Here is a 21,802-nt window from a genome sequence, read left to right as displayed (position 1 = left end):
TTGTAACAGCATTTAACAAGCATTGGGATAATACATTCAAGAAACCAGTACTGCTTCCATTTAAGAAAAGTATACTCACTGCCAAATTGTAAAAATAAAAATGCGTACTATTACTACTATAAACTTTACCTTGAATCGTTGCAAGTTTCCAATCTTCCCTATAACTGCAGTCTCCATATGTGTTATTTCATCCTTTAATTTCTCATTTTCTTTCCTAAGATGCCGTTCCATTTCAAGTAAAGTGGTATACTGCCTTGTTAGTGACCTTTCATTAACACGTAAAACAGTTATTTTCCTACTGTTTTCTGCAAGTACTTTTTTTGTTTCATCAGGATCCAGCTGAAGTGCACTGAGTAAATTCTGTAAAATAATTTAACAAGAACCTTGTACAGAAATAAGGTAAAATTCAACTACACAGACAAGTTTTCTTGTACATTTTTTAATCTAGGTGTAAAAATTCCATTAAACTGTCCAAAATATTTTTTTGTAATAAAAAATACACACACACTCAACATATGCATAAGAATACAATATTCTATTATAAGAAAAGAACAAAGTTAAATCTTCAAAATCATTAGTTTCTGAGGAATAGAAGCTAAATACAGCTGACTGACGTTTTCAAAATTTAGAACAAAAATAATTCTTTGCATTCACCGGCACCAGTCTTCCTCCCTTTTACTAGAATCAAAACAAATGTATTGGAACAATTTTCAAAACCAAACAGAATCCCTCTGGTTCCTAACAAACACTAATGATGTCCTACTTTGAGGACCAAAACAGTATTTGTGAAGTAACCATAGGACCCCTCCTTCAGAAACATGTGATTGTGTATATGTGTGCACACACATGTCTGCATGGCATGTGTAAAACTGAGAAGGGGCAGGGTAGGGAGAGGTGGGGAGGGAAATACAGCAACTCAGGTCACAGAAAGCATGTGAGCTTTAACTTCGCTGTTGCACACACCAGCCTGCCAAAGAGAAAGAGAGTAGAAATTGGAGCTGTAAATCCCCACGTTCCCATGAACATAATGAAGAAAAGTGAGCAGGTAGCTATCAAAATATCCAGAGTCCTGGAGACCTGAAGCCATGAAAAAGATCTGCTTCTGTGGCAACTAGCAAAGATTTGGTTTTTCTGATCGACAAGTCTATTTTTCTTAAGGTTTTAAGAGCAAGCAACACGTTTTAATTGAAAATCCACAGTGAATTAATTTCAGAGAAAAGTTTAATCTAAAACTGTTCACTTAATTCTTACTGAAATTACATACTAACAAAAAATAATATTAAATAACAGTACATATTTCTTATTTTTGGATAGGATATGTTTCTGGAAACAAAAGCTATTGGTAAACAGTAATTTCTTACAAGATCTCAACAATACTTTGATAGCACCACTAATATCATATAACCCTTATCATATTTTAAATATATTTAAAAAACAAATCCCAGAAATATCTTAATCCTGCTACATACACCTAGTGCCCTGGCATGTACAGGACAACCAGATGATCAGGCCCAGTCAGCATGGGTTTATGAAAAGCAGGTCCTGCTTGACTAACCTGATCTTCTATGACAAGGTGATCCACTTAGTGGATGAGTGAAAGCCTATGGATATTGTCTACCTAGACAATAAAAATAAATAAATAAGAATAAATAAATTAAGCCTTTGACACAGTTTCCCACAGATTTCTCCTGGAGAAACTGGCAGCTCCTGGCTTGGACAGAGGTACTGAATAAAAAGCTGGCTGGATGGCCAAGCTCAAAGAGTTGTGGTGAATGGAGTTAAATCCAGTTGACAGTCGGTCACAAGTGGTGTTCCCCGGGGTTCAGTATTGAGGCCACTTCTGCTTTACGTCTTTATCAATGATCTGGATGAGGGGATTGAGTGCATCCTCAGTAAGTCTGCAGAAGCCACCATGCTGGGCAGGAGTGCTGATCTACTTGAGGGCAGGAAGGCTCTGCAGAGGGATGTGGACGAGCTGGACTGATGGGCGAGGTCAACTGTATGCAGTTTACCAGGGAGAAGTGCTGGGTCCTGCATTTGGGTCACACCAACGCCACACAATGCTACATGCTTGGGGCAGACTGGCTGGAAAGCTGCCTGGGGGAAAGGACCTGGGGGTGCTGGCTGACAGCTGGGTGAACGTGAGCCAGCAGTGTGCCCAGGTGGCCAAGAAGGCCAACAGCATCCCGGCTTGTATCAGACACAGTGTGGCCAGCAGGACCAGGGAAGTGATTGCCTGCCTGTGCCTGAGCACACTGGTGAGGCCACATCTCCAGTACTGCGTTTGGTTTTGTGTCCCTCACTAAAAGAAAGACATAGATGTGCTGGAGCGTGTCCAAAGACTGGCCACTAAGCTGGTGGAGGGTCTAGAGCACAAGTCTCATCACGAGTAGCTGAAGGAACTGGCATTGTTTAGCCTGGAGAAAAGAAGGTTTAGGGGAGACCATGCCGCCCTCAACAACTACCTGAAAGAATGTAGTGAGGTGAGTATTGGTCTCCTCCCAAGTAACAAGTGACCAGACAAGAGAAAATGGCCTCAAGTTGTGCCGGGGGAGGTTTAGATTGGAGATTAGGAAAAATTTCTTCACTGAAAGGGTTGTCAAGCATTGGAACAGGCCGGCCAGAGACATGGTTGAGTCACCATTCCTAGAGATATTTAAAAGACATGTAGACATGGCATTTAGGGACATGGTTTAGTAGTGGACTTGGCAGTGCTAGATTAACGGTTGGACTAGATAATCTTAAGGGTCTTTTCCAACCTAAATGATTCCATGCTACAATCTACTCCTGTGACTTGAAATGAAGAATAAGACACTGAACAAATTAAGTAAGATATCTCTCTCTCTCATACAGTAGAAACACCTGAAAAACAATTTCAGTTTCACTTTTCTGGAAATATATCTAGACTTAATTGCCTCAGGATACAATTATTTTGCAAATCAATCACAGTTATGAATAAGATTATAAGCAGGACTACGTACCACTACAGTTACCCCTCAGCAGAAGTAAAGGGTTATAAGTCAACTGTCTAAACTTAGGCATGCAGTGTCATTTTCAGCACCTTGTGATATCCTTACCCTGTGTCTGCTTCTCTAAAATGACACATGTCCCATAAACTTTCTGTCATATTTGGCAGCTTTTGGTACCAGCCCAAAGACACCTGAAGCCATCTGAAATCGCGCTATGTCTGTGATCAGACACCTGCATCAATTCCAGGAACTTTTAAGTATCACCTTCTTAAGAAGTTATTTTTCACTTTTCTTAATAGAATATTGAATTAAGTCTTGGTGGAAGTAAATCAAAATAGAAAGATGAATTCTGTTTCCTGTTTTTGCGAAACACTGATACATATACATGAACAGGTATATATAAATAAGATGTCATTCCAAGTAATAACCTTAATTTTTAGTATAAATTAATGTGTTTTCCATGGGTGTGCCTGCATAGCTCCTCCTCCCAAACAGCCTGAATAACAACTGCTGTTGAGAGCATATGAGTGTAAATAGTGGGTGTAAACAGAATACCTGTGACTGATTGAGAGGGCATTTGCTCAAAACTGATAATCTTGAAGAGGAAGATGACCATCACACAGATTGAATAGTAACCATAAAATTAGAGACTTAAAGAAGTACTCAGCTTGAAAATTAGTATAAAGGAAGCATGAAAACATCCAGCAGCAGGGGCAGAGAGAGTTACAATGTAGCACTTTTAATCTAGTTCAGGTTCAGACGTTTCCCCACTGTCTGTGCACATGTGAGCGTTTCCTCCCTGCTGGACACCTCGAGCCTGCGCGCTCCAGGTAAGGGACTGGCAGTACCAAGTGCAACAAGTAGGGACCCACAAGCTGGGTGTGTGTATGTGACCTCCTGGGGTGGTTTCTCACCAGTGCATGGATTAGCAGACTGCAGGGAGGCACACAGGTATGCGTAACACCAGAGCAGCCCCACATCTACACAGCACCCTGAAGCACGCTCAAGAGGTGTGTGCTGTTAACCTGAAGGGGCCAGGGAATAAATACAACCGTGTGAATGTGGATGTGTGGAATGAGAAAATTCCTGAATACTGTTTAGAGATTTTTAGGTCTATAGTAACATTTTGTGTGTGCCTTAATATTGTGATTTACCTTTTTTGTTGTTGATACTGATTCTGAATGTATAGTTCACTGATTGCTAGTTATTTACATTCCATTAATAAATCAATAAACTACTTCCCTTCTGCTTTGATTTCTTTGAGCATTCTTCCCAGCAACACTTTCCCCATCTAAGACATTACAGTATTGTATTAAAAACTCTGTCCTATGTACTAAAACCTTTTTTGAAAAATGAGAGAAACAAAATTACTTACAGAATATGCCTTTACTTTTGTAGCATCCTGTTCTTTTTGCTCTTCTAGCTTTTTCATTTCCTCTTTCATATCTTCTGATTCTTTCTGCCATCTTTCCTTTTGACTAAAATGGTAATTAAATACTTTCATTAAGAACCATGAAAGATGATGATTTTTAAAACTGTAACTGAAACAGCAACCCTGAAATACTACAAACCAAGATACTTCTGTTTCGCAGTAACGTAATCTGAAAAATACATTAGAATTTGTAGGTGGATTACTGAAAAACTATCCCCTGTTCAGGCTACAGCTGGTTTAATGATTAAAGTAATTCCTACATTAAAGTGTCATATCTCTTCTTCACATGTGTACTGAAGTGCAGAGATACTCCCCAAAAATATACACAAATGGGATTTAATCTGGTTTAAACTAAACACCTGTATTTCAAATTAATTAATTACTTGCACATGTCTTTGTAAAAATCTGCGAAACTTAAAACTTTGCAAATAAAAATGTTTCCACTTTTAAGTACCTCTCTGGAAGCTCCAGTTCTCCCTTTTATAGGGAGACAAAAATCATACTACTGGCATTTACCATGCTATGAGCCTGGAAATGGGCCTTTTCATTTTGAAGCACACTCAGCCCAGCAGATTTCAGCAGGTATTCACAATTGTGCCCAGTAATTTGGCTGGTAACATTTACAGCTAGATAAAATGGTTTGGCAAATAATCAATGACTCCTCCTATAACTGTTTCCTTTGCATGAAGTACATGCACATTCATTAGCTAAGAAAGACAACCTGCAAGAGGAACAAGGTTTCTACAGTTCCTGACAGGATATAAATCAATATTGATGTATTTTTAATGAATCATACAGAACGGCACAGTATCATAAGGAAAATATTACTCGCTCATCCTCTGCGAATTCCCCACAGCACAGTAGCTGGCTTTTAGTTTAAAAGATGCCGGTTCAAATTTCCCTCAGAAAGTGGACAGAATTAAACTTAGGTTTCCCATATCCAAATTCTGCCTTAGAGGTCAAATTTCTAAACAAAAGTGCAGTCAACAGCTGTAATATGAATTCAATTTTTTCAATGGTTTTGGAACTCCTTTTCTTCTATTACATTCATTACATTTTATTTCAGATGTGTAAAGGACACTATTTCCCACCCTAGTTTTTCTATAACAGAACAATAAAAACATTTAAAAACCCCCACCAAACAAAAACATCAAAAGATTCTGCTTTGTTTTGGCTCAAACTACCCTCTTCTAACCACTTTTATTTACTTATTTGAAAACAAAAAAGCCCTATGAACTGTTTATACATGCCTAATAAGGAACTTCCTATAGACTGTACAGGATATTTTAGGCTAATTTTAAACAATCAAGGGGTTTTCAGAAGTATTTTCTCTTGAAAGTGGATATCTTAATTTCTTCCATAATGGAAGAACAGGGAGGAAAAGGAAAGAAAATACTTTGAAAGTGAGTCTTTATGGGATGCCAAGTCAAAGAATCTCCTTCCCCAACTTCAATCTGTAACAGGTTTGGAGAAGAAGCCTTGAATCACCTCATCATTGGAGATAACTAATCTGGTAGTAAATGAGGCAGTACATTACAGCCTTTAGTATTTTCAAAAAGCTAACCTTTAATGCCTGATACAGAGATAATGTTATCTGGGAAGCCTTAACAGATTCTAAGAACAAACAGAAAGTCATAAAAGATAAAAACCCCTTACTCTGCAACCAATCCAGTGACTGTTCATTCCAATTCAAAGACAGAGAGGATACAACTAAGAATCTGTTAATTGAAGAACCCAAATCACCATATTCATCTCTATGCTCCTAACAGATGAAAATCCTTTTTTGAGCATAATAATAATTTTATAGAAATTAGATTCAATCAAGCACATAAAGGAACTAAGATTCTGAAAGAAAACCAACTACAAAGTCCCGCCAATCTGAAATTTTGAAACAGAGATCTCTGACTGTATTTGGGTAACAGTTTTCTTTTATTTCCCCTCAGAAGAACTGTTGGGACCCATACCTGAAAGCAAAAGAAAATGAGACTGAAAAGTCCATAATACCAGATTCTAATAAAATACCAGATATCAAATGCAGAAAGCACAATGCAATCCTCAATATAAAGTCTGCAATATGAAGAGTCCAGCAGAAAAATTTTTTGCAAGTTTTCTGAATTTTTACAGGACTAAAGAAAATACATGGAGTCCATATCCAAGAGCAGAGGCATTTAAGATGCTTGACCAAAAAACTACTTCAACACAGCAGCAAATCTTGTATTTGAAAACTGTTAACCATTTAGATAGCTGAACTTTCATAAATCAGAAAACAGAACAGTACCTCTGATATTCTTTATACAGCAAGCCTTGTTGATGACGAACTACTGCAAATTTTCGTTTGTAGTCCTCTACTGCATCTTCTAATTGTTTAAGCAATTGTTCTTTATTTTCCAGTTCCTAATGATTATTTTCCAAACAAAAATATTGAAGTGATTAATACAGGTTTTAAACATGAAAGGATTAATCAAAATCCCAGTTCTCCCTTGTGTTTTTCATGATGGATGCTTCTGTCATGAACTGTGTGAACTGCAGATATGAAATGTGTATTTTCTTTAGAAGCATCAGATAAAAATAGGTCCAATAATCTTTGGCATTCATACAAATAGGTGTGAAATAGTGCATAATTACACTGTGGATTACAGCCCTCAAAGTTCAAAAACACCACAACACACTGCTAATCCACAAAGAATACTAATTGACTGTCTAACTGGAAAGCGGTATTTCTTTTCATGTTCCCAAATACTCACTACTTTATAATCATATACAGTTGAAAAATATTCTCTAATCAACAGAAGTGATCAAAGACAAAGACAGAATAAAGTAATTTAGTAATAATAAAAAGCTAAGTTCTTTTTACTCCAGTTCTCAAACAGTCAGCTATTCTTTACTGTGTGCTTGTCTGCTATGCTTCTTATAGGAGCCACTGGCTTTGTTTTCAATGTATTTATGTCTCTTTTTACAAATGGTGATGTATTTTTGACAAATAATGGAAATCAAATTCATACGGTAAATAGAGACCTTTGCTGTATAGAGAAAAAAACGTTCAGAATAGGATCTGCACATGCAGACTCAGGTGTGGAATCCAGACAGGACTGAGAGAGAATTTCTCATAAAAAGAGTGCAAATGCAGAAGTAGAAGGAAGAGTGGGCAAATATTTAGATGAAAATTCAAATTTAAAACAAAAAAACCTGAATTGTTGTCAAAAAATATTAATTAAGTATTACCTTCCAGGTTTACAACACAGCAAAATACTTACAGCTTTAAAAAGCCAGAATAGCCCAAAGAGTTTACTGAATGTCAGAACTTCAAAGTAATTTTGTTGAGTTTGCCTATGTCCATACATGGCATGGTAAAACATTTTGGAGGAATTAGCTACATGTTACAAATATTCTTGATATCAAGGAGTAAATAAGCTACCTGTATAAGATGTATTAAATATTCATTCAGAGAATTAATCACATTAACACTTGAAGGAACCATTCCTTCTGGAAGATTCACTGCTTGGAAGACAATATTGGCACCTTCTGACTGACGTAATAAGCAAATTTCATTTTTCAGCTGTGCAATCTGAAGACACAAAAGCATAAATAAGTAGCTCTTGCTGTTTAATTAAAAAAATGATAGTAAATATGTTGTTTTCCTCTATGACATCAGTTATTAACAACCTAATTCATTTCCGTTTATATTCTAAAGCATTCAAACACTCTTTAAAGTAATCTTTTTAAAGTACTGTGATTCCATAAATCATCAAATACATAACAGCAATATGAGATATATAAATATATCTCAAATGACTCCAGCAGTCAGAGCATATTCACTTATCTGAAAATTCACCAGTTTTATTCCAAGTTGTTTAGAACACAGAGCATTTCTGTTCCTTTTTAAAAGATGAAGTTTTGGAAAGAATTATTGCAGTTGTTATTTGATGGGTTTATTCTAAACGAATCTTTGCCTTTTCATTTAACTTCTTAAAAGCTCTATGGTTCTCAACTCTAACAGTACATAAAACATTATTCTAGAACATTAGTTACTCGCAAGTCTTTTTGCATCACCAAAACTGTTCTAAAAGGCAAATTTAAATGTGGCTTCTTGTAAGACAAAATTCCATTCCTCATTCCACAGAATCAATTGTACAAGTCAGAACAAGATACAGGATTTTAGAGAACAATTAATCATTCTAGAACACTTCATCTCTGTTACTTATTTATAAATAACAAATGCAAGACTACTGGCTTTTTGAAGAAATGTGAGCTTTTTTGGGCACAGCTGTCCTGAAAAGACGGGCACAACTGGTGTTTAACATTACAGGATACTCCAATGATAAAGTACCATTAAGAGGAGTAAGATTTGAACTTAATGTGGATCAATTGATAGATCTGATACATAAATTTAATTAAGATTTGTATAATTACACTGTTCACATAAGCTAAATCAAATATCTTATAGATTGTGTGGTTTTGTTCTAAATTATCAGAGCAGACACTTCTCAAGTACAAAATAAATTATATAAAATAAACTGTATACCTTTTCATTTGCATTTGTCAGCTGATTAGAGAAATCTGTTGCCTCCTTCTGAGTCTGTTTAAGTACCTGTCTTAATTCTTCATTTCGTCCTGTAAGCTGGTCAACCTGAGCTTTCAAGTGCACACTAGCATCAAAGGTTCCCTCTGAATTCTTTAACTCCATTGCCTATTGCAGTAAACGTTTAATTAGCAAAACAGGGACAAGGTACAGAAAAGCTTTTTTTTTTTTTTCATAATAAACTGAAGCACTCAAGTTTAGACTACATGAAATTAGCAAAAAGCATGAAATTATAATGTTGTAAAATCTACTTATCAGTTTCCTGATGGTGTATTTGACATAGACTGTGATTTAAATGGTTAAATTTTCCTCTAAACCCACTAATTTTTTTGTAAGATGTTTGAATAATGAATTTTTCTTAAACATTTTACGCAGGTTTCATAGAGATAAAAGACACACAAACAAACTTTTACCTTAAGCTTTATGACTGGGACAATAAACTTGCCAAAGACAGTTTTATACTATCCAGCTGAAGGTTGTGGTTTGGTTTTGTTGAATTTTTATTGGAATTCTCCTAATGCTGTATAGTTTTAGTTTGCATTTTTAAACAAGTATCACACTAGGTACTCCTATTGTAACTAAGGAAGTATATGTATAAGGAAGCTACTATTTAACTATACAAACCCAACGACTGAGGAGGGGAAAAAAAGGCTGTAAATCCTAGAATGCTAAATAATAGTTCAGAAAGCAAGCTTACATTAACTAAACGATCCAGGCTAGGGATTATTAAGGCTGTTTCTCCTGCCTTCACATTAGGATCCTTCTGCATTTCCTTGACAGCTTGCAGTATTTCTTTCATTCCTTGTTCAAGTTGTTTATTTTCTTCTGATAATTCTTTTACTGTAATAAAATTTTTAAATGTGTCTAAAAGCATTGAAAAAAACTAGTTACAGTTTCCTAGGAAATTTCATAATAATACTTGTTGATTTGATATATAAAAAGAATGTTCATGTTATAGATAGACATAACAAATTAGGAAGGTAAAAGTAGAGCTGCTAGTAACATCTGCAGTGTATTTCACTGGAGAAATACCAACAAAAAAAAAATGAAATACTTCATGGGAATACATCTGACTTTTTTGAACCTTCCAAGCTCAAATGTTTCCTGCCACTTTTTTCACTTCTTTAGTAGCCTGACTGGCTTTCACAAATCCAGAAACATGGCTATCTTGGAAATGTTTGGGTAGAACAATGAAGTATATGGGAATTGCCTGGAACTCCTGCTGCAGACTGGGAAAAAAGAGCACATTTAAATTATGTAGCTGTAATTAAGACTCCCAAAACACCCAATTTTCCTGCCACCAATAGTTTCTTAGTGGAACGCCAGAGTTTCCAGCACAGAACAAGTCTGGAAACTTACAAAACCCAAAACAACAAACCTGTAAGGATGTTCTCTGCACCTTACAATCTGGCTAACTGTCCTGAACGCTCAAGACTGAAACAAAATTTGAAGCAGTTTGAGCAGTTTCAACAAATATATCTTAAAAACTCAAAAAAAAAATGTTTAGAACTCACATTCTCTGGGAAAAAAAGATGCTTCTCTAGAGAAATTATATTATTTTTATTTCAGCTAACATACATATATATGTAAGCAGCAAATGGGTTTAATTCCACAGTACCTCCTTGGAAGCAGAAAAATACTACAATTACACAAGTAGATTGTATAATTGTTATAACTGGGATTGCTCACAGACTTCAAGCCCTTATTAGGTCTGATTCAGGAAGGAAAAATATGAGAGATCCTAGTTTAATGTACTTAGAATTAATAAATTCTGTTTCATGTACTATCCCTAATTTAAGTTTAAAATTAGCAACATAATATATGTATTAATACATACATACACAAAGATACACATAATAAAAACACAAAGTAAAAAAATAAAAGTCATTAGCGAGAATTCAAAGAAATTCCAATTCGATAAATGCCATTTACATTCATTGTTTTGTAATCATTGTGTTAACACCTGGACCAATTCACAACCATAATTTCCGCAGTTTGGAAGTATATTAGAATGACTGTATAACAACCTTCTACGTACACAGAAAATTCAATTATTGTGAAAGATAACAAAGTAAACTGCCTTTAAAACAGAAACTGTCAGGTGTTTGTGGTCACAATCACAGAAACAGAATAACTAAATAAGCTATCTGCAGGTACCTGATAATATTCCCTGGTTTTAAAACAGGTTGCAACTTACATTTAGATTGAAATTTGGCTATTACAGTCCTGTTGTTCTCCAGATCTCTCTCTCTCACACTTAATTCATTTTCAAGATACTCATTCTAAAAAAAAGAACAAAGACAACTGAAAAATTGTAATTAGGAATTTTAGTATTAGAATTTTTATTACGTCTCTGTGTTTAAGTTGAGGATCAACGCTTGAAAAGATTGCTAATCCATATATATTCAACAGTGAAATCATACAGTATGTAAACCACAATGAGGTGTTATATAGAAGGCAACAATCAAAGAAATAGCTTCATCTTCACAGCAATAAAATTATCAGGAAAATATTATTTAAATCATGAATAAACTTTATATAAATACTTATCCTGTTTTGTTTTTTAAAAAACCTTGTATTACCTGCACAGCCTGGCTTCTGCATTTTTTAGGATTTAATTCTGTATAACTATTTAGCATACTCTTGATCAGCAATTATCTGCTCATTCTCAAAAAAACCCCAACAGTAAGTAATTAGTATAGGATTTTATCTCCATTTTTATATATAAAAAATATTTCAAAGACTTATGTTCCAAAATATAAAAACTCCCACTTCTTTTCTACCAAAAATGCAATTAGTAAGCATTATTAATTCCACAGCTTGGCTAACACAGTATTTTAAGAGAAATCACAACAGCAAAGCATACTCCTGTAGAATGGAAAAACTGCTGTATGATTGAAAAAAGCCTCATGTGTATAAATTTATACTTTCCATTGATCACTGACATAGCTCAAAAGGCTCGACAGAAATGCCGTGAGTTCCAAAACTTTTCAGTTAAAGAGAGGAAAGATCTATTTGTTTATCTATATAGTTTTGTAACCATGGTGTTTCCTTATCACATTCTTAGATGTTTCTCCCAGACAAAAAATACAGATCTGAATTTTAGTAATCTAATGTTCTAGTCCCAGCCTTTTTTCAAATTTGTAGTATGTCTTCATGAAAATTTCCTCGTCCACCTATGAATCTCGTGCCTGAAATGCAGCAGCAACAGAGACGGATTCACTACAAGAATTACACAAGGTGTATCCCATATAATACTGTCTAGGGAAACGTATTCTTGGGCCATGCAGCAGTTGTAACAACACTCTGGTAAAGACCAAAGGTCTGCAAGACTTTGAAGGACTGGTTTGATCCATGCCCTAAATGCCCTCTGCTATACAGAAAACTAACATAGCATTTTGGGGTCCAAATTTAGGAGGCTACCAGTGAATAGTTTTTTATATGATTTATCATGTGAATAAAAGAAACCACAGCAAGTATTCTGAAATCAACCTGTTCTTTCACTGATTATAAGTTCTCAAAAACCCTCTGGAGAACCTAAAAATTTTATCATTAGAGATAATTTTTAATAATAGATTTTTTCACCAGAAATATTTTTTCTGTAAACAGATACAGATTATCTTTGTTAGTTGGCAGGGAAACGGATAAAAGGATAGAAGAACCAACTCAGGAACTTTTTAGATGTTTCCCAGAAGGAAAGGCTTTTCTCACTCCAAAAGTCTAACTTTATACCATCTGATCTCTCCAGAGGTAGGAAACATCCTCTAGTCAAATAACATCTGCATCTTTTAACAGAAATGTCATCTTCTATCATTCATACCAACGGATTGTTTCAGTCCCTACTTCATTCAACTAACACTTGGAAATCATCACCTGTATTTCTCTGTATTTATTTAAAATAATTTAAAAAAATAAACCTCGAACTATGTCATTTAAAATACAGTTGCAACAATTTGTATGAGATGCAAGGCAGTTGCACTAATAAGAAAAGTGGTAAGAACTTTGTTCACACAGACATATCTAAGGTCTTAGAATAAACTGTTCTCTCTTTGTACCTATCCATGTGTGTGTGGAAAAGCATTGTGCAAACTTCTTCCACCGACAGAATGAAAATATATGCCTAGATTTTTCAATACTGTGTCAACAAATAAACTGAAAATTAATGACCTGGCACTTTTTTATTAGAAGAAAAAATGCCCAATTCTATTAGAACTATCCTATAGCTTTAATTAATAAACATGAAAGTAAACTAACAGATTTTTATTGTTTGAATTTATTTTCTAAACAACTGCAATAGATGTAAACACACACATACCATAAAAGTGTATCACTTGTGACCTAAGAAGGTCTAATTCTCTCCTCAACTGCTCTATGCAATTTTCAACAGGATCTACCTGACCTGAGTGTTCTAGTTGTTCCTTTCAAGTCCACTTTTCAAAGGTTTTACTTGCAACAATTCTGTTAGGCATTTCTTCCCTTCTCTGTTTTCTTGAAAGGTAGTTAAATCAGAAAACTCTACTTGCAAATACTCCTGTTATCCTTCAATGTCATTATTTGCATTTTGTGTGTTACTGGCTTTCAAAAAGCAGATGCGCAAGGAATCTGAGAGTTTTTGCTAAGAGAGAGTCCTGGGCAAAAATTTTCCTGACCTGTCTGGTCTGAATTAAAAGTTATGGACACTTGATTCTGAAAAGATGGTTTGTTTCTATACTTTTGATTATTTGCCTCTGAGGTCTGACACACTGATAAGGAGAAAACAAACCTGTATAGTCTGATTTTAAGTCTTTTGACATCTCTCTATTGTCAGTATAATCTGTTATCCTTGATGTCTGTGTAAATTAGAACTCTGGTGACATAAAAATCTCTTTTATACTAAGAGTTTCAGAATTACAGTTGTCATTAACTAGTTGCCACTTTGTCACAGGTTTTGAACCTAAATGAACCCAAGTATTTCTATTTGTTTCCAAGTGATCTAAATTCTTAAGTATGCCAGAAGTTATTCTAGGTAGATTTCCCACAGCTATATCTTTCTCTGACTTTGAAGTCTAATGGGTGTTTCTCTATCTGCAAGTGTGTTTCTCCCTTCCGCATTACATAAGTTGCTACCCTATATTCACAAAAAATACATAAAATTCAACTAATCTTCTAAAAAAAGACATTTTTTTACTTTTAAAAGCAGTTAATAAAATCACCTAGAAAAATATTTGTACAGATACTTGCAAAGTAACTTTATCTTTATTTTGAAAGAGAAATACAAGAAACGTTTATGAACTTGCTTTATGAACCGACCTTTGCTTTTACTTCAGCAATATCATGTCTGTTCAAGAAACTCAACTTCCTCTTATTCATTCCCTTCTCTTCAGTAAAGCCATCAGTTATCTGCACATCACCAGCATCCAAACCTAATTACAAGTAAGCGTACAAGTAATATATTATGTTTTTTTTAAAAGGTCACCAAGCAAGGTTACATATTCCTTCTAGTATATCCAAGTTCTAGTTTTCTACCTGCAAAGTAAGAAGTAAACCTTCCCATCTGAGCACATTATGCTTCCCTGGGTGGCACAGAATTGAAATTTTAAAATTTTTGAAACACATACATCGTATAGATTTACTGGAAATCTTGGTGAGATTGTCCTGCATCTAAGAACTGCAAGCCAATGACACAACTCTTAGTGATACAAGCCATAACAGTTAAAAAGCTACTGGAGTGTGAGACTACAGAAACGTAAACCCACTCACCTGCTCCTATTGATTCAGAGAAATGTATGTAGCCTTATGACTTAAACAATTGAGTAAATATAACACAGCTTTATTTGTAAGTATAGACAGCATGTTTTTGAAAGGACAGTTTGTAAAAAAAATAATCCTACCTATCATTGCAACTCTTCTTCCTTTCTCCTGAGCCAACTTACGGACCTGTTTTTTCAGTTCAAGTCTTTCCTCTTCCAGTCTTTCAATCTGCATATTATTATTCACTGATCAGTATTTTGTTTTGTTGAAATACATTTTTATTATGTGGATCTTATACAAAAATGGAATGTATCACTTGCCTCTTGCAAAAGAATCTGGTTTTCAACTCTGTATTGCTGCTGCTTCAGTGCTTTGCTGTTTCTGAATTCATTTAAATCAATCATTGTCTTTGGCTCAAGACCTAAAACACAGTATATGCTGTATAAATATTCAATACAGAGGAACATTAACATTATTTATCATTAGGATGCAATTAATTTAAATAAAAACGTAACTAATCAGGCAGAATTAAAAAATGTTGATAGTTGAATATATATTTCTCTATATACGTACAAATATCTTATACTGCATATAATAAGACTAGAAGAAAGCATAATTTTACTTCAGTAAAATCAAAACCCAAAATGCAATAAAATGCCACCTAAAAACTTAACTACATTTATGTTTAGATTCTTCTATCTAAAAAAAGCCTGCCCAAAGTTTTCTTTGTTTTTCAAGGTAGCAATACAACTTCAGTATGTTGTGGTTTCCAAATACCATATTATTAAATTAATTAAGCAGTGTACAGTCAAAAAGGAATAAAAACCAAAAAAAGCACTACAAAGCCTATTCTAATTTCTTCAGTCAAAGCAACCTGTAACCCAAGTTCAGTCATGTACATTCAAGTACATATGTACAAGCATGTACATACATGCAGTCTGTCCTAACTAACTAAAACTACTTACTAATACTAGAATATACAAAATTATTTCCAAGTAGTTCCTTGGTATAGTAAAAGATTTCCCTGATACGTTATTTCAATTCTTACACAATAAATAAATAAAAACATAACTGATATAGCGTACCTAAGCGCTCTCTGAGTTCTTCATTTTCATCAAGAAAATCACTTATTTTAAGTTCAAGTTTATTGACTTCCTGAATTAATGTTTCAATCTCATGATCTCTTATTTTGATTTGCTTTTTTAAATCTTTTATTTCAGCAACAGCCTCTTCTAAACCATATATTCCCTGTAAATACCCAAATGGAAAGTAAAAACAAAAGAACCAACACAAGATGTAAGAAAGTAAATTGTAATTCTATCTTTCATCATTACACAGACATGAAAAAATGTTTTTCAACCTGTATCACTCTTCTCTACTATGCTTAATGGTAAAAGTTATTGAATAAAAAGCAGATCCCACAAGTCTGTCTTTTGACTGCAGAGGAGTCAATATTTCAAAATTCACTCCTTTTACTACATGCTCCACACCCTGAGTGTTCAATTACGTTTCAATGGACTTCAGAAGCGTCTATGAATATGTTAAAACTGTTTTAACAACTTTTAAAAATTGTCAAATATGGCTAACAAATAGCATGCAGTCAGTGACCACTGTATGTTATTCTGAAAGATCACAGAGCAAAAAACCCCACCCCTAGCACCAGAAGTTATCAATTTAATTTCTAATTAGAACACAGTCAAAAAAAATTGAAGGACAAAATGATCTTCTAAAAACATCATGAGATACCCTGCCAACTCTGACAAATTGTTTACCAGTTCATAGTCTCTCATTCGTTTCAGAGTCTCAACAAGCTCTTTGTCCTTTTCTCTAGCATCTGCTTCTGCTAATTCTGCAGATTTCTCAGCTTCCTTAGTTCTCTCTTCTAGCATTTTTAACTTTTCTTGCATATCCCCAATATGATTCTGCTGAGCAAGAGATGAGTGACCTGGAAAGAAATATCTTGATCTATTTACAATTCAGTTAGGAACTCTTGCTATCAGCCATTAAGCAAGAAAAAAAACACTCCAGGTGATGTTATAAAGGAGATCTTAATTTTCTGTGCTTTTTCATTAAGTAATTACCGAAGTCTACATATAAGAGCTTTTTTTTTCACCCCCAATTGCTCATTCAAACAACATTTAGAATAAACGCACGTAAGAGACATAAGAATTTCTTTTGAATTGCATGCTACTACTCATTTGCAATTCTTGATAGAGCTGAGACCATAACGCTCTAACCTTTACAGACCAGATAGTTTTAACAGGCATTGTATTACCCATAAAACCCACTGACATACTGTGAATAAATTTAAACTCTTCACAAATGTTTAAAAAATGGAAATGAACAAAAAAATTAGAGACTAATATTACTCAAATACTGCGATCTTTTTTTACTAGAGAATAAAGAATGCACAGTAAATTTGTGGTTTCTTATTTTCCGTTCCATAGACATTAAAATAAAATGGTCATTACCTTTATCTTTTTGGAGATCATTTTTTAATTCCTCAATAACAAATGCATTTTGTTCCATTTCTTTGGTATACTGTTCGACTTGCTCAGTAAGCAATTTTATCTGAGCATCTCGCTCTTGCACACCCTGCATGCAAACAAAAAGAAACTCCATTAAAGAATTCTTTATTCACATGCAAAGTACCAATATAGAACACCATACAGTAAATGAAGAAATTGAAGGTAGCTAATACAAAACAATCTATAGAACATTAAATATATTGTACTTACAACATAGAGTTCAGATATTATCTAGAAGTTGGGTAAATAAATGCAAAGCAAGAAAAATAAAAGAAAGAGTAAAAATACAGCATTAAAGCACAAACAAGCACTATTGTAGTACATCAGTTTTAAATGGAACAGTTCTCTAAGAGTCAGCCAATGTATGATGAGAAGTCTTAGATGATCGCAGTTTCTTATGTCTGTCTCATAAACAATTGCCAGTGGGAACTGAGAGATACAATTTCAAGATTGGGAGGACTAACAATCCTTCATACGTGACAGCTGTGCTATGGACCACCTTTCATCAAGTCATCCAACTTTTAAAAATTCATATCACACCTTGTTTTGCATGCATATGCATCTAGCAGTACACACAGACTGTGAAAGTGACTTCTCTTTCTATTATAATATTTCTGCACTTATACATGAACTCTAGAAATATTACAGAGCGCTTAATGTTATTTTTTCTGTGATAAACGAACACAGAGGAAAAAGATAAAAAAGAGACTTGGGGAAAAGTTTCAGAAAGTAATTATAATGTAAAAATCTCAAGAGTTGCTGACCTTACTTTACACCAATGTTATGAAAAACCATAGCTCAGGCTTTCTTACAGGACAAATATAACCACATTTCAAATCTAAAGGTAAAAAGCTTGGCAAGTTGAAAGGAACTAAACAAAACCCTTTAGAATGTAAACATACACTGAAATATAACAAGCTCTGCATTTTGCCTTAAAACACAGTGCAATAGCTTGATTTAAGTGCCTGCTGTAAAAATATGTTCATTTCCACAAAACTGTTTAAGATGTTATGCTAATGACAGTCATCCAAAAAAGCAACCTCTACAGCCATTTAGTCAGCTACAACCTTTACAACTGCTTATCAAACTTACTTTCAGCTGCCACTGCCTTCTGCTCATCAGAGGCTGATTTGTACTTAGGTTTATTTTTCTGTGAGAAGCTTTTTGTTCCTAAGTTTTGGAAGACTGCATAAGCAGATCTCATACTGCTCAATCTACAAGGGCTCAACATGTAACAAATGTCATGGCACATTTGTTTAAAAAACTTGAAGCAAGGCAAGAAAACATTCTAGTATCATACAATGTGCTTTCCATAATATATATTTCAGGGTTCCTAATGGGCCACATTATTTATTTATTCTTTTTATATTTTTCAAGAAAGTCTGGGAATTCAAAATCATAAAGAACTACGTAATTTTGCATTAACATGAGCAATACTTAAATTCAGCTAGCTCTGTCATGGGCTGTACCACAGACTTAATACTATGGCACCAGGTAAGGCAAAGTAACACAGAAAATTAAACACTAGGTAAGGCTCTTCCTCGACTAACAAATCTAGAGGACAGAAACTAAGCTATATTTTTAAAACATTAAATTATGGATGCCTAGCTGGTAAAGCAACCACTCTACTAATAGTTAGAAAAGATAAATATGAAAGTAACAGAACCAACCACCAAGAGCACTGATCATACACAAAGCAAGAGATGTTTCCTTTGTGCATTGTCTATTAAGCTAGCTTTGTAGGGGAATAAATCAACCTTTCTCATAATTCTCAAACTGAAGTAATACATATTCTGTCACTAGCACGTTCAGTGAATGGTAATTTATACATGTGTGATTTCTCACATAGACTGTACCTGCTGAAGGGCCAGTATACTGTTTCTGTCTACATCAAGTTGAGCCATTTTCATTTTCTCTTTCAAGTTAAACAATGTTTGCTGATACTCCAGGAGTTCATCATCTTTTGAAGCTAAGATTTTCTGAGAAGAAGATAAAATACCATCAGAACACATGAAATAATCCCTAAAAATAATTAAAAAGTATTAAAAAGTACCTTCCATTCTTCAACTTTTGCATTTACAGCTGCCATGAGTGGATCGTCCTCCTCATTCTTTGCTTTCAGTTGGTCTGAAAGCTCCTGAATCTAGAAATGCCATTTAGATGAACATCATATCACAGAAATGTTTTGCTTAACCAATGTATATGTACAAACACACCACATAAAGCACATGCAACCTAACAGATTAGCATTACAGCAGCAAGGGAAGATCATGACTCTTAAGAACAGAGTATGACTAACTTTTTGTACAAAAAAAATTACGATCTGCAGTCAGATTTTAAAATTTGCAGCAGCTATAAAGATCACACTACTTTTAGAGTGTGCTGTTTCAGCAGAGCATGTGTTTTTAACTGGGTGTGTTGAATGTTTTTTGATTTAAGCTAAAATATATAATACACTATAAATAAAAAAAAATATTTCCAAGAATATGAATCAGTTCTTACTTGAAATTTGTACTGTTCTTTCTCTTTTCTTAACTGATCCATAACAATATCAGATTGCTGCACTATTAGTTTCATTTTGTTATATTCATCAGTCATCTTCTCCATTTCTTGCACTGATTCCTCAAGATTCTTCCTCATTTCTTGGTTTTGAATGTCTAACTCCTCATTAGCTTCAGTCAAATTCTGCAAAATAGAAGAAAAAGCTGCTTTTAAAAAGTGCACATCTTAACACCTGAATAAGCACTAATTGATAGTTACCTTAAATTTAAGACTTGAAAAGTCCTACATGAAATTAGCACAGAAGAGAGTATTTTGTGTCTAATCATCAATTTCAACAAAACCTAACAGCAAATAAAAGACACATCTCTCATTGCCAGTAACTTCATTACCTTTGCCAGATTCACAAATGTGAAGTATATGTATCACGGAACCCAACTGCATTATGAATTCCCTGACTCCACATGACTCAATCTGTAAATTGACATAGGTTTTTGAAAAACAGTATTGTTAATAACAGTCTAATAAATGCCAATAGCATACATAGATTTTACCTGAATTTCATCCAAATACTGGACAAGCTCAAAGTTCTTTTTGGACAACTGTGATCTGTAATCAGAATCCTCTTCTCTTCGTAATAGAATTGTTTCTTTTTGAGAATCTATTTGTTTCTGATAGTCAACTAGATCCTGACGCAATTGTTCATTCTGCACAGAAAGCAATCCAAACTTAAGTCTGTTTTGAAGAGTTGAAGACAAAGTTGTTGCTCTTCTAGCAAGCTAACACAAAGAGCTAAGACAGTCAAAACCCATCCAAACTCCTATAGTCTGCTTTTAAAAAAACTTAGAAGCCTCACCTTTTTCTTTATGCTTTTTTTCTTCAGATTAAAAAGGAGAGAACAAAGCATGAAAAGTATTAGAAATTATCTTTGCTTCAGGAAGACTAAATAGGAATCAACATAGAGAGGAAATAAACCAGTTTTCTTTATACCTGTGCATGCACATACATACATACACATACACAAAAAGGCATTTTGAGGAATGATTCTCGAGGTTTCCCCCCCAGGACACGTATTTAACTTTTGCTGTCTATTTTATTCTCTTCAGACGCCAAGAATACAGATATTAAATGCCCCAAAACATGCATTTTCTTCCAAAAACAGTTAGAAAAAAGTGTTTCAAGAGAATGATTAAAAAAGTCTAGCAATAAAGAATGTTAACTCTACCTCTGCAGTTATTGTTACATTAACTTTTGACTTTTTATAATTTTAATCGATCGGGCAACCTTTGCAAAAGCAGCAAGCATAATCTGAATCCCATCTAATATCCACCAGATCTTTTGTCAATAGTATTTAAGAAAAAAACCAAAAAATTGAAACACAAAATCCAGATAAAATTAATGCACTGTAGGACTATGTAAATTTAAAAGTAGACATCTCCTGATGTCAATTAACTAAGTTTCATTGGAGCAGATGTACTATATATTTGCTAAATGTGATTAAAATTCCATATTCTTTTTGTAGTAGTAACCAGGAAATGTTCCAAAATAGAATTAAATGTTATGCCACACCAAATATAAACACAGAAAGCTAATAATATATTTATAAATAAAGTAAATAATACAGGAAAACAGCAATAATTCTTTACTAACCTCTCTCCTTAATTTGATGTTTTCATTTTCGGCATCTTCATTTCGAAGAGCAAGCTAAAACAACATGGAAAACCTTTATATGTATCCTAACATCACATACTATGAAAACAAAGAACTCCAGAAACAAAACAGAAAATGAATGCACAGCAGTCCTATTTCAATTGTGTGTTTTTTAACTGCAGAGGATCTTTTCAGAACGTCAACTTCTCAAAAGATGTGCCAGAACAGCTTTTAGAGATGCCAAGCTGAAGTTCTTCTTACCTGTTCATTCACTTTCTTCTCTTTTTCTAATTCTTTTTCTGTATCTGTTAACTGTCTCTCTTTTTGTTCTAATTGTTTTTCCAGTTGGCGGATCTCATCACGCAAAAAACGAGTGTCACGACCACCAGCAGATCTTTGTGCCATCTTAAAAATG

The 21,802-nt window shown here is 34.2% G+C and overlaps 1 protein-coding gene across 13 annotated transcripts in view; it reads right to left on the bottom strand.

Moving 5' to 3' along the window:
- The window catches only part of CEP290 (centrosomal protein 290), a 54,813-nt gene that overhangs the window by 28,236 nt on the left and 4,775 nt on the right, over window positions 1–21,802 (bottom strand). For 6 of the 13 annotated variants that reach the window (XR_008822194.1, XM_056341064.1, XM_056341059.1 and 3 more), the window contains exons 6-25: window positions 21,649–21,792; window positions 21,388–21,441; window positions 20,594–20,614; window positions 20,292–20,444; window positions 19,741–19,923; window positions 19,292–19,381; window positions 19,095–19,217; window positions 17,182–17,305; window positions 16,483–16,655; window positions 15,796–15,958; window positions 15,031–15,131; window positions 14,851–14,938; window positions 14,270–14,382; window positions 11,178–11,262; window positions 9,678–9,820; window positions 8,924–9,088; window positions 7,817–7,966; window positions 6,680–6,795; window positions 4,345–4,447; window positions 130–360 (exon numbers count right to left, since the gene is read on the bottom strand). Coding sequence is in view for 12 of the 13 variants with exons in the window: in XM_056341064.1 (XP_056197039.1) it covers window positions 130–360; window positions 4,345–4,447; window positions 6,680–6,795; window positions 7,817–7,966; window positions 8,924–9,088; window positions 9,678–9,820; window positions 11,178–11,262; window positions 14,270–14,382; window positions 14,851–14,938; window positions 15,031–15,131; window positions 15,796–15,958; window positions 16,483–16,655; window positions 17,182–17,305; window positions 19,095–19,217; window positions 19,292–19,381; window positions 19,741–19,923; window positions 20,292–20,444; window positions 20,594–20,614; window positions 21,388–21,441; window positions 21,649–21,792 (2,523 nt within the window). In the remaining variant the exon portion in view is untranslated. Of the gene's footprint in view, window positions 1–129; window positions 361–4,344; window positions 4,448–6,679; window positions 6,796–7,816; window positions 7,967–8,923; window positions 9,089–9,677; window positions 9,821–11,177; window positions 11,263–14,269; window positions 14,383–14,850; window positions 14,939–15,030; window positions 15,132–15,795; window positions 15,959–16,482; window positions 16,656–17,181; window positions 17,306–19,094; window positions 19,218–19,291; window positions 19,382–19,740; window positions 19,924–20,129; window positions 20,257–20,291; window positions 20,445–20,593; window positions 20,615–21,387; window positions 21,442–21,648; window positions 21,793–21,802 lie in introns of those variants that run through there. The other 7 variants (XM_056341056.1, XM_056341058.1, XM_056341054.1 and 4 more) reach the window with 2 other exon arrangements.

The sequence above is a fragment of the Falco biarmicus genome, chromosome 5, assembly GCF_023638135.1.
Source record: "Falco biarmicus isolate bFalBia1 chromosome 5, bFalBia1.pri, whole genome shotgun sequence".
In the NCBI taxonomy this organism is placed as follows: Eukaryota; Metazoa; Chordata; class Aves; order Falconiformes; family Falconidae; genus Falco; species Falco biarmicus.
Note: the sequence above shows the minus strand (reverse complement) of the source record. Positions and strands in the feature narration are given on the sequence as shown.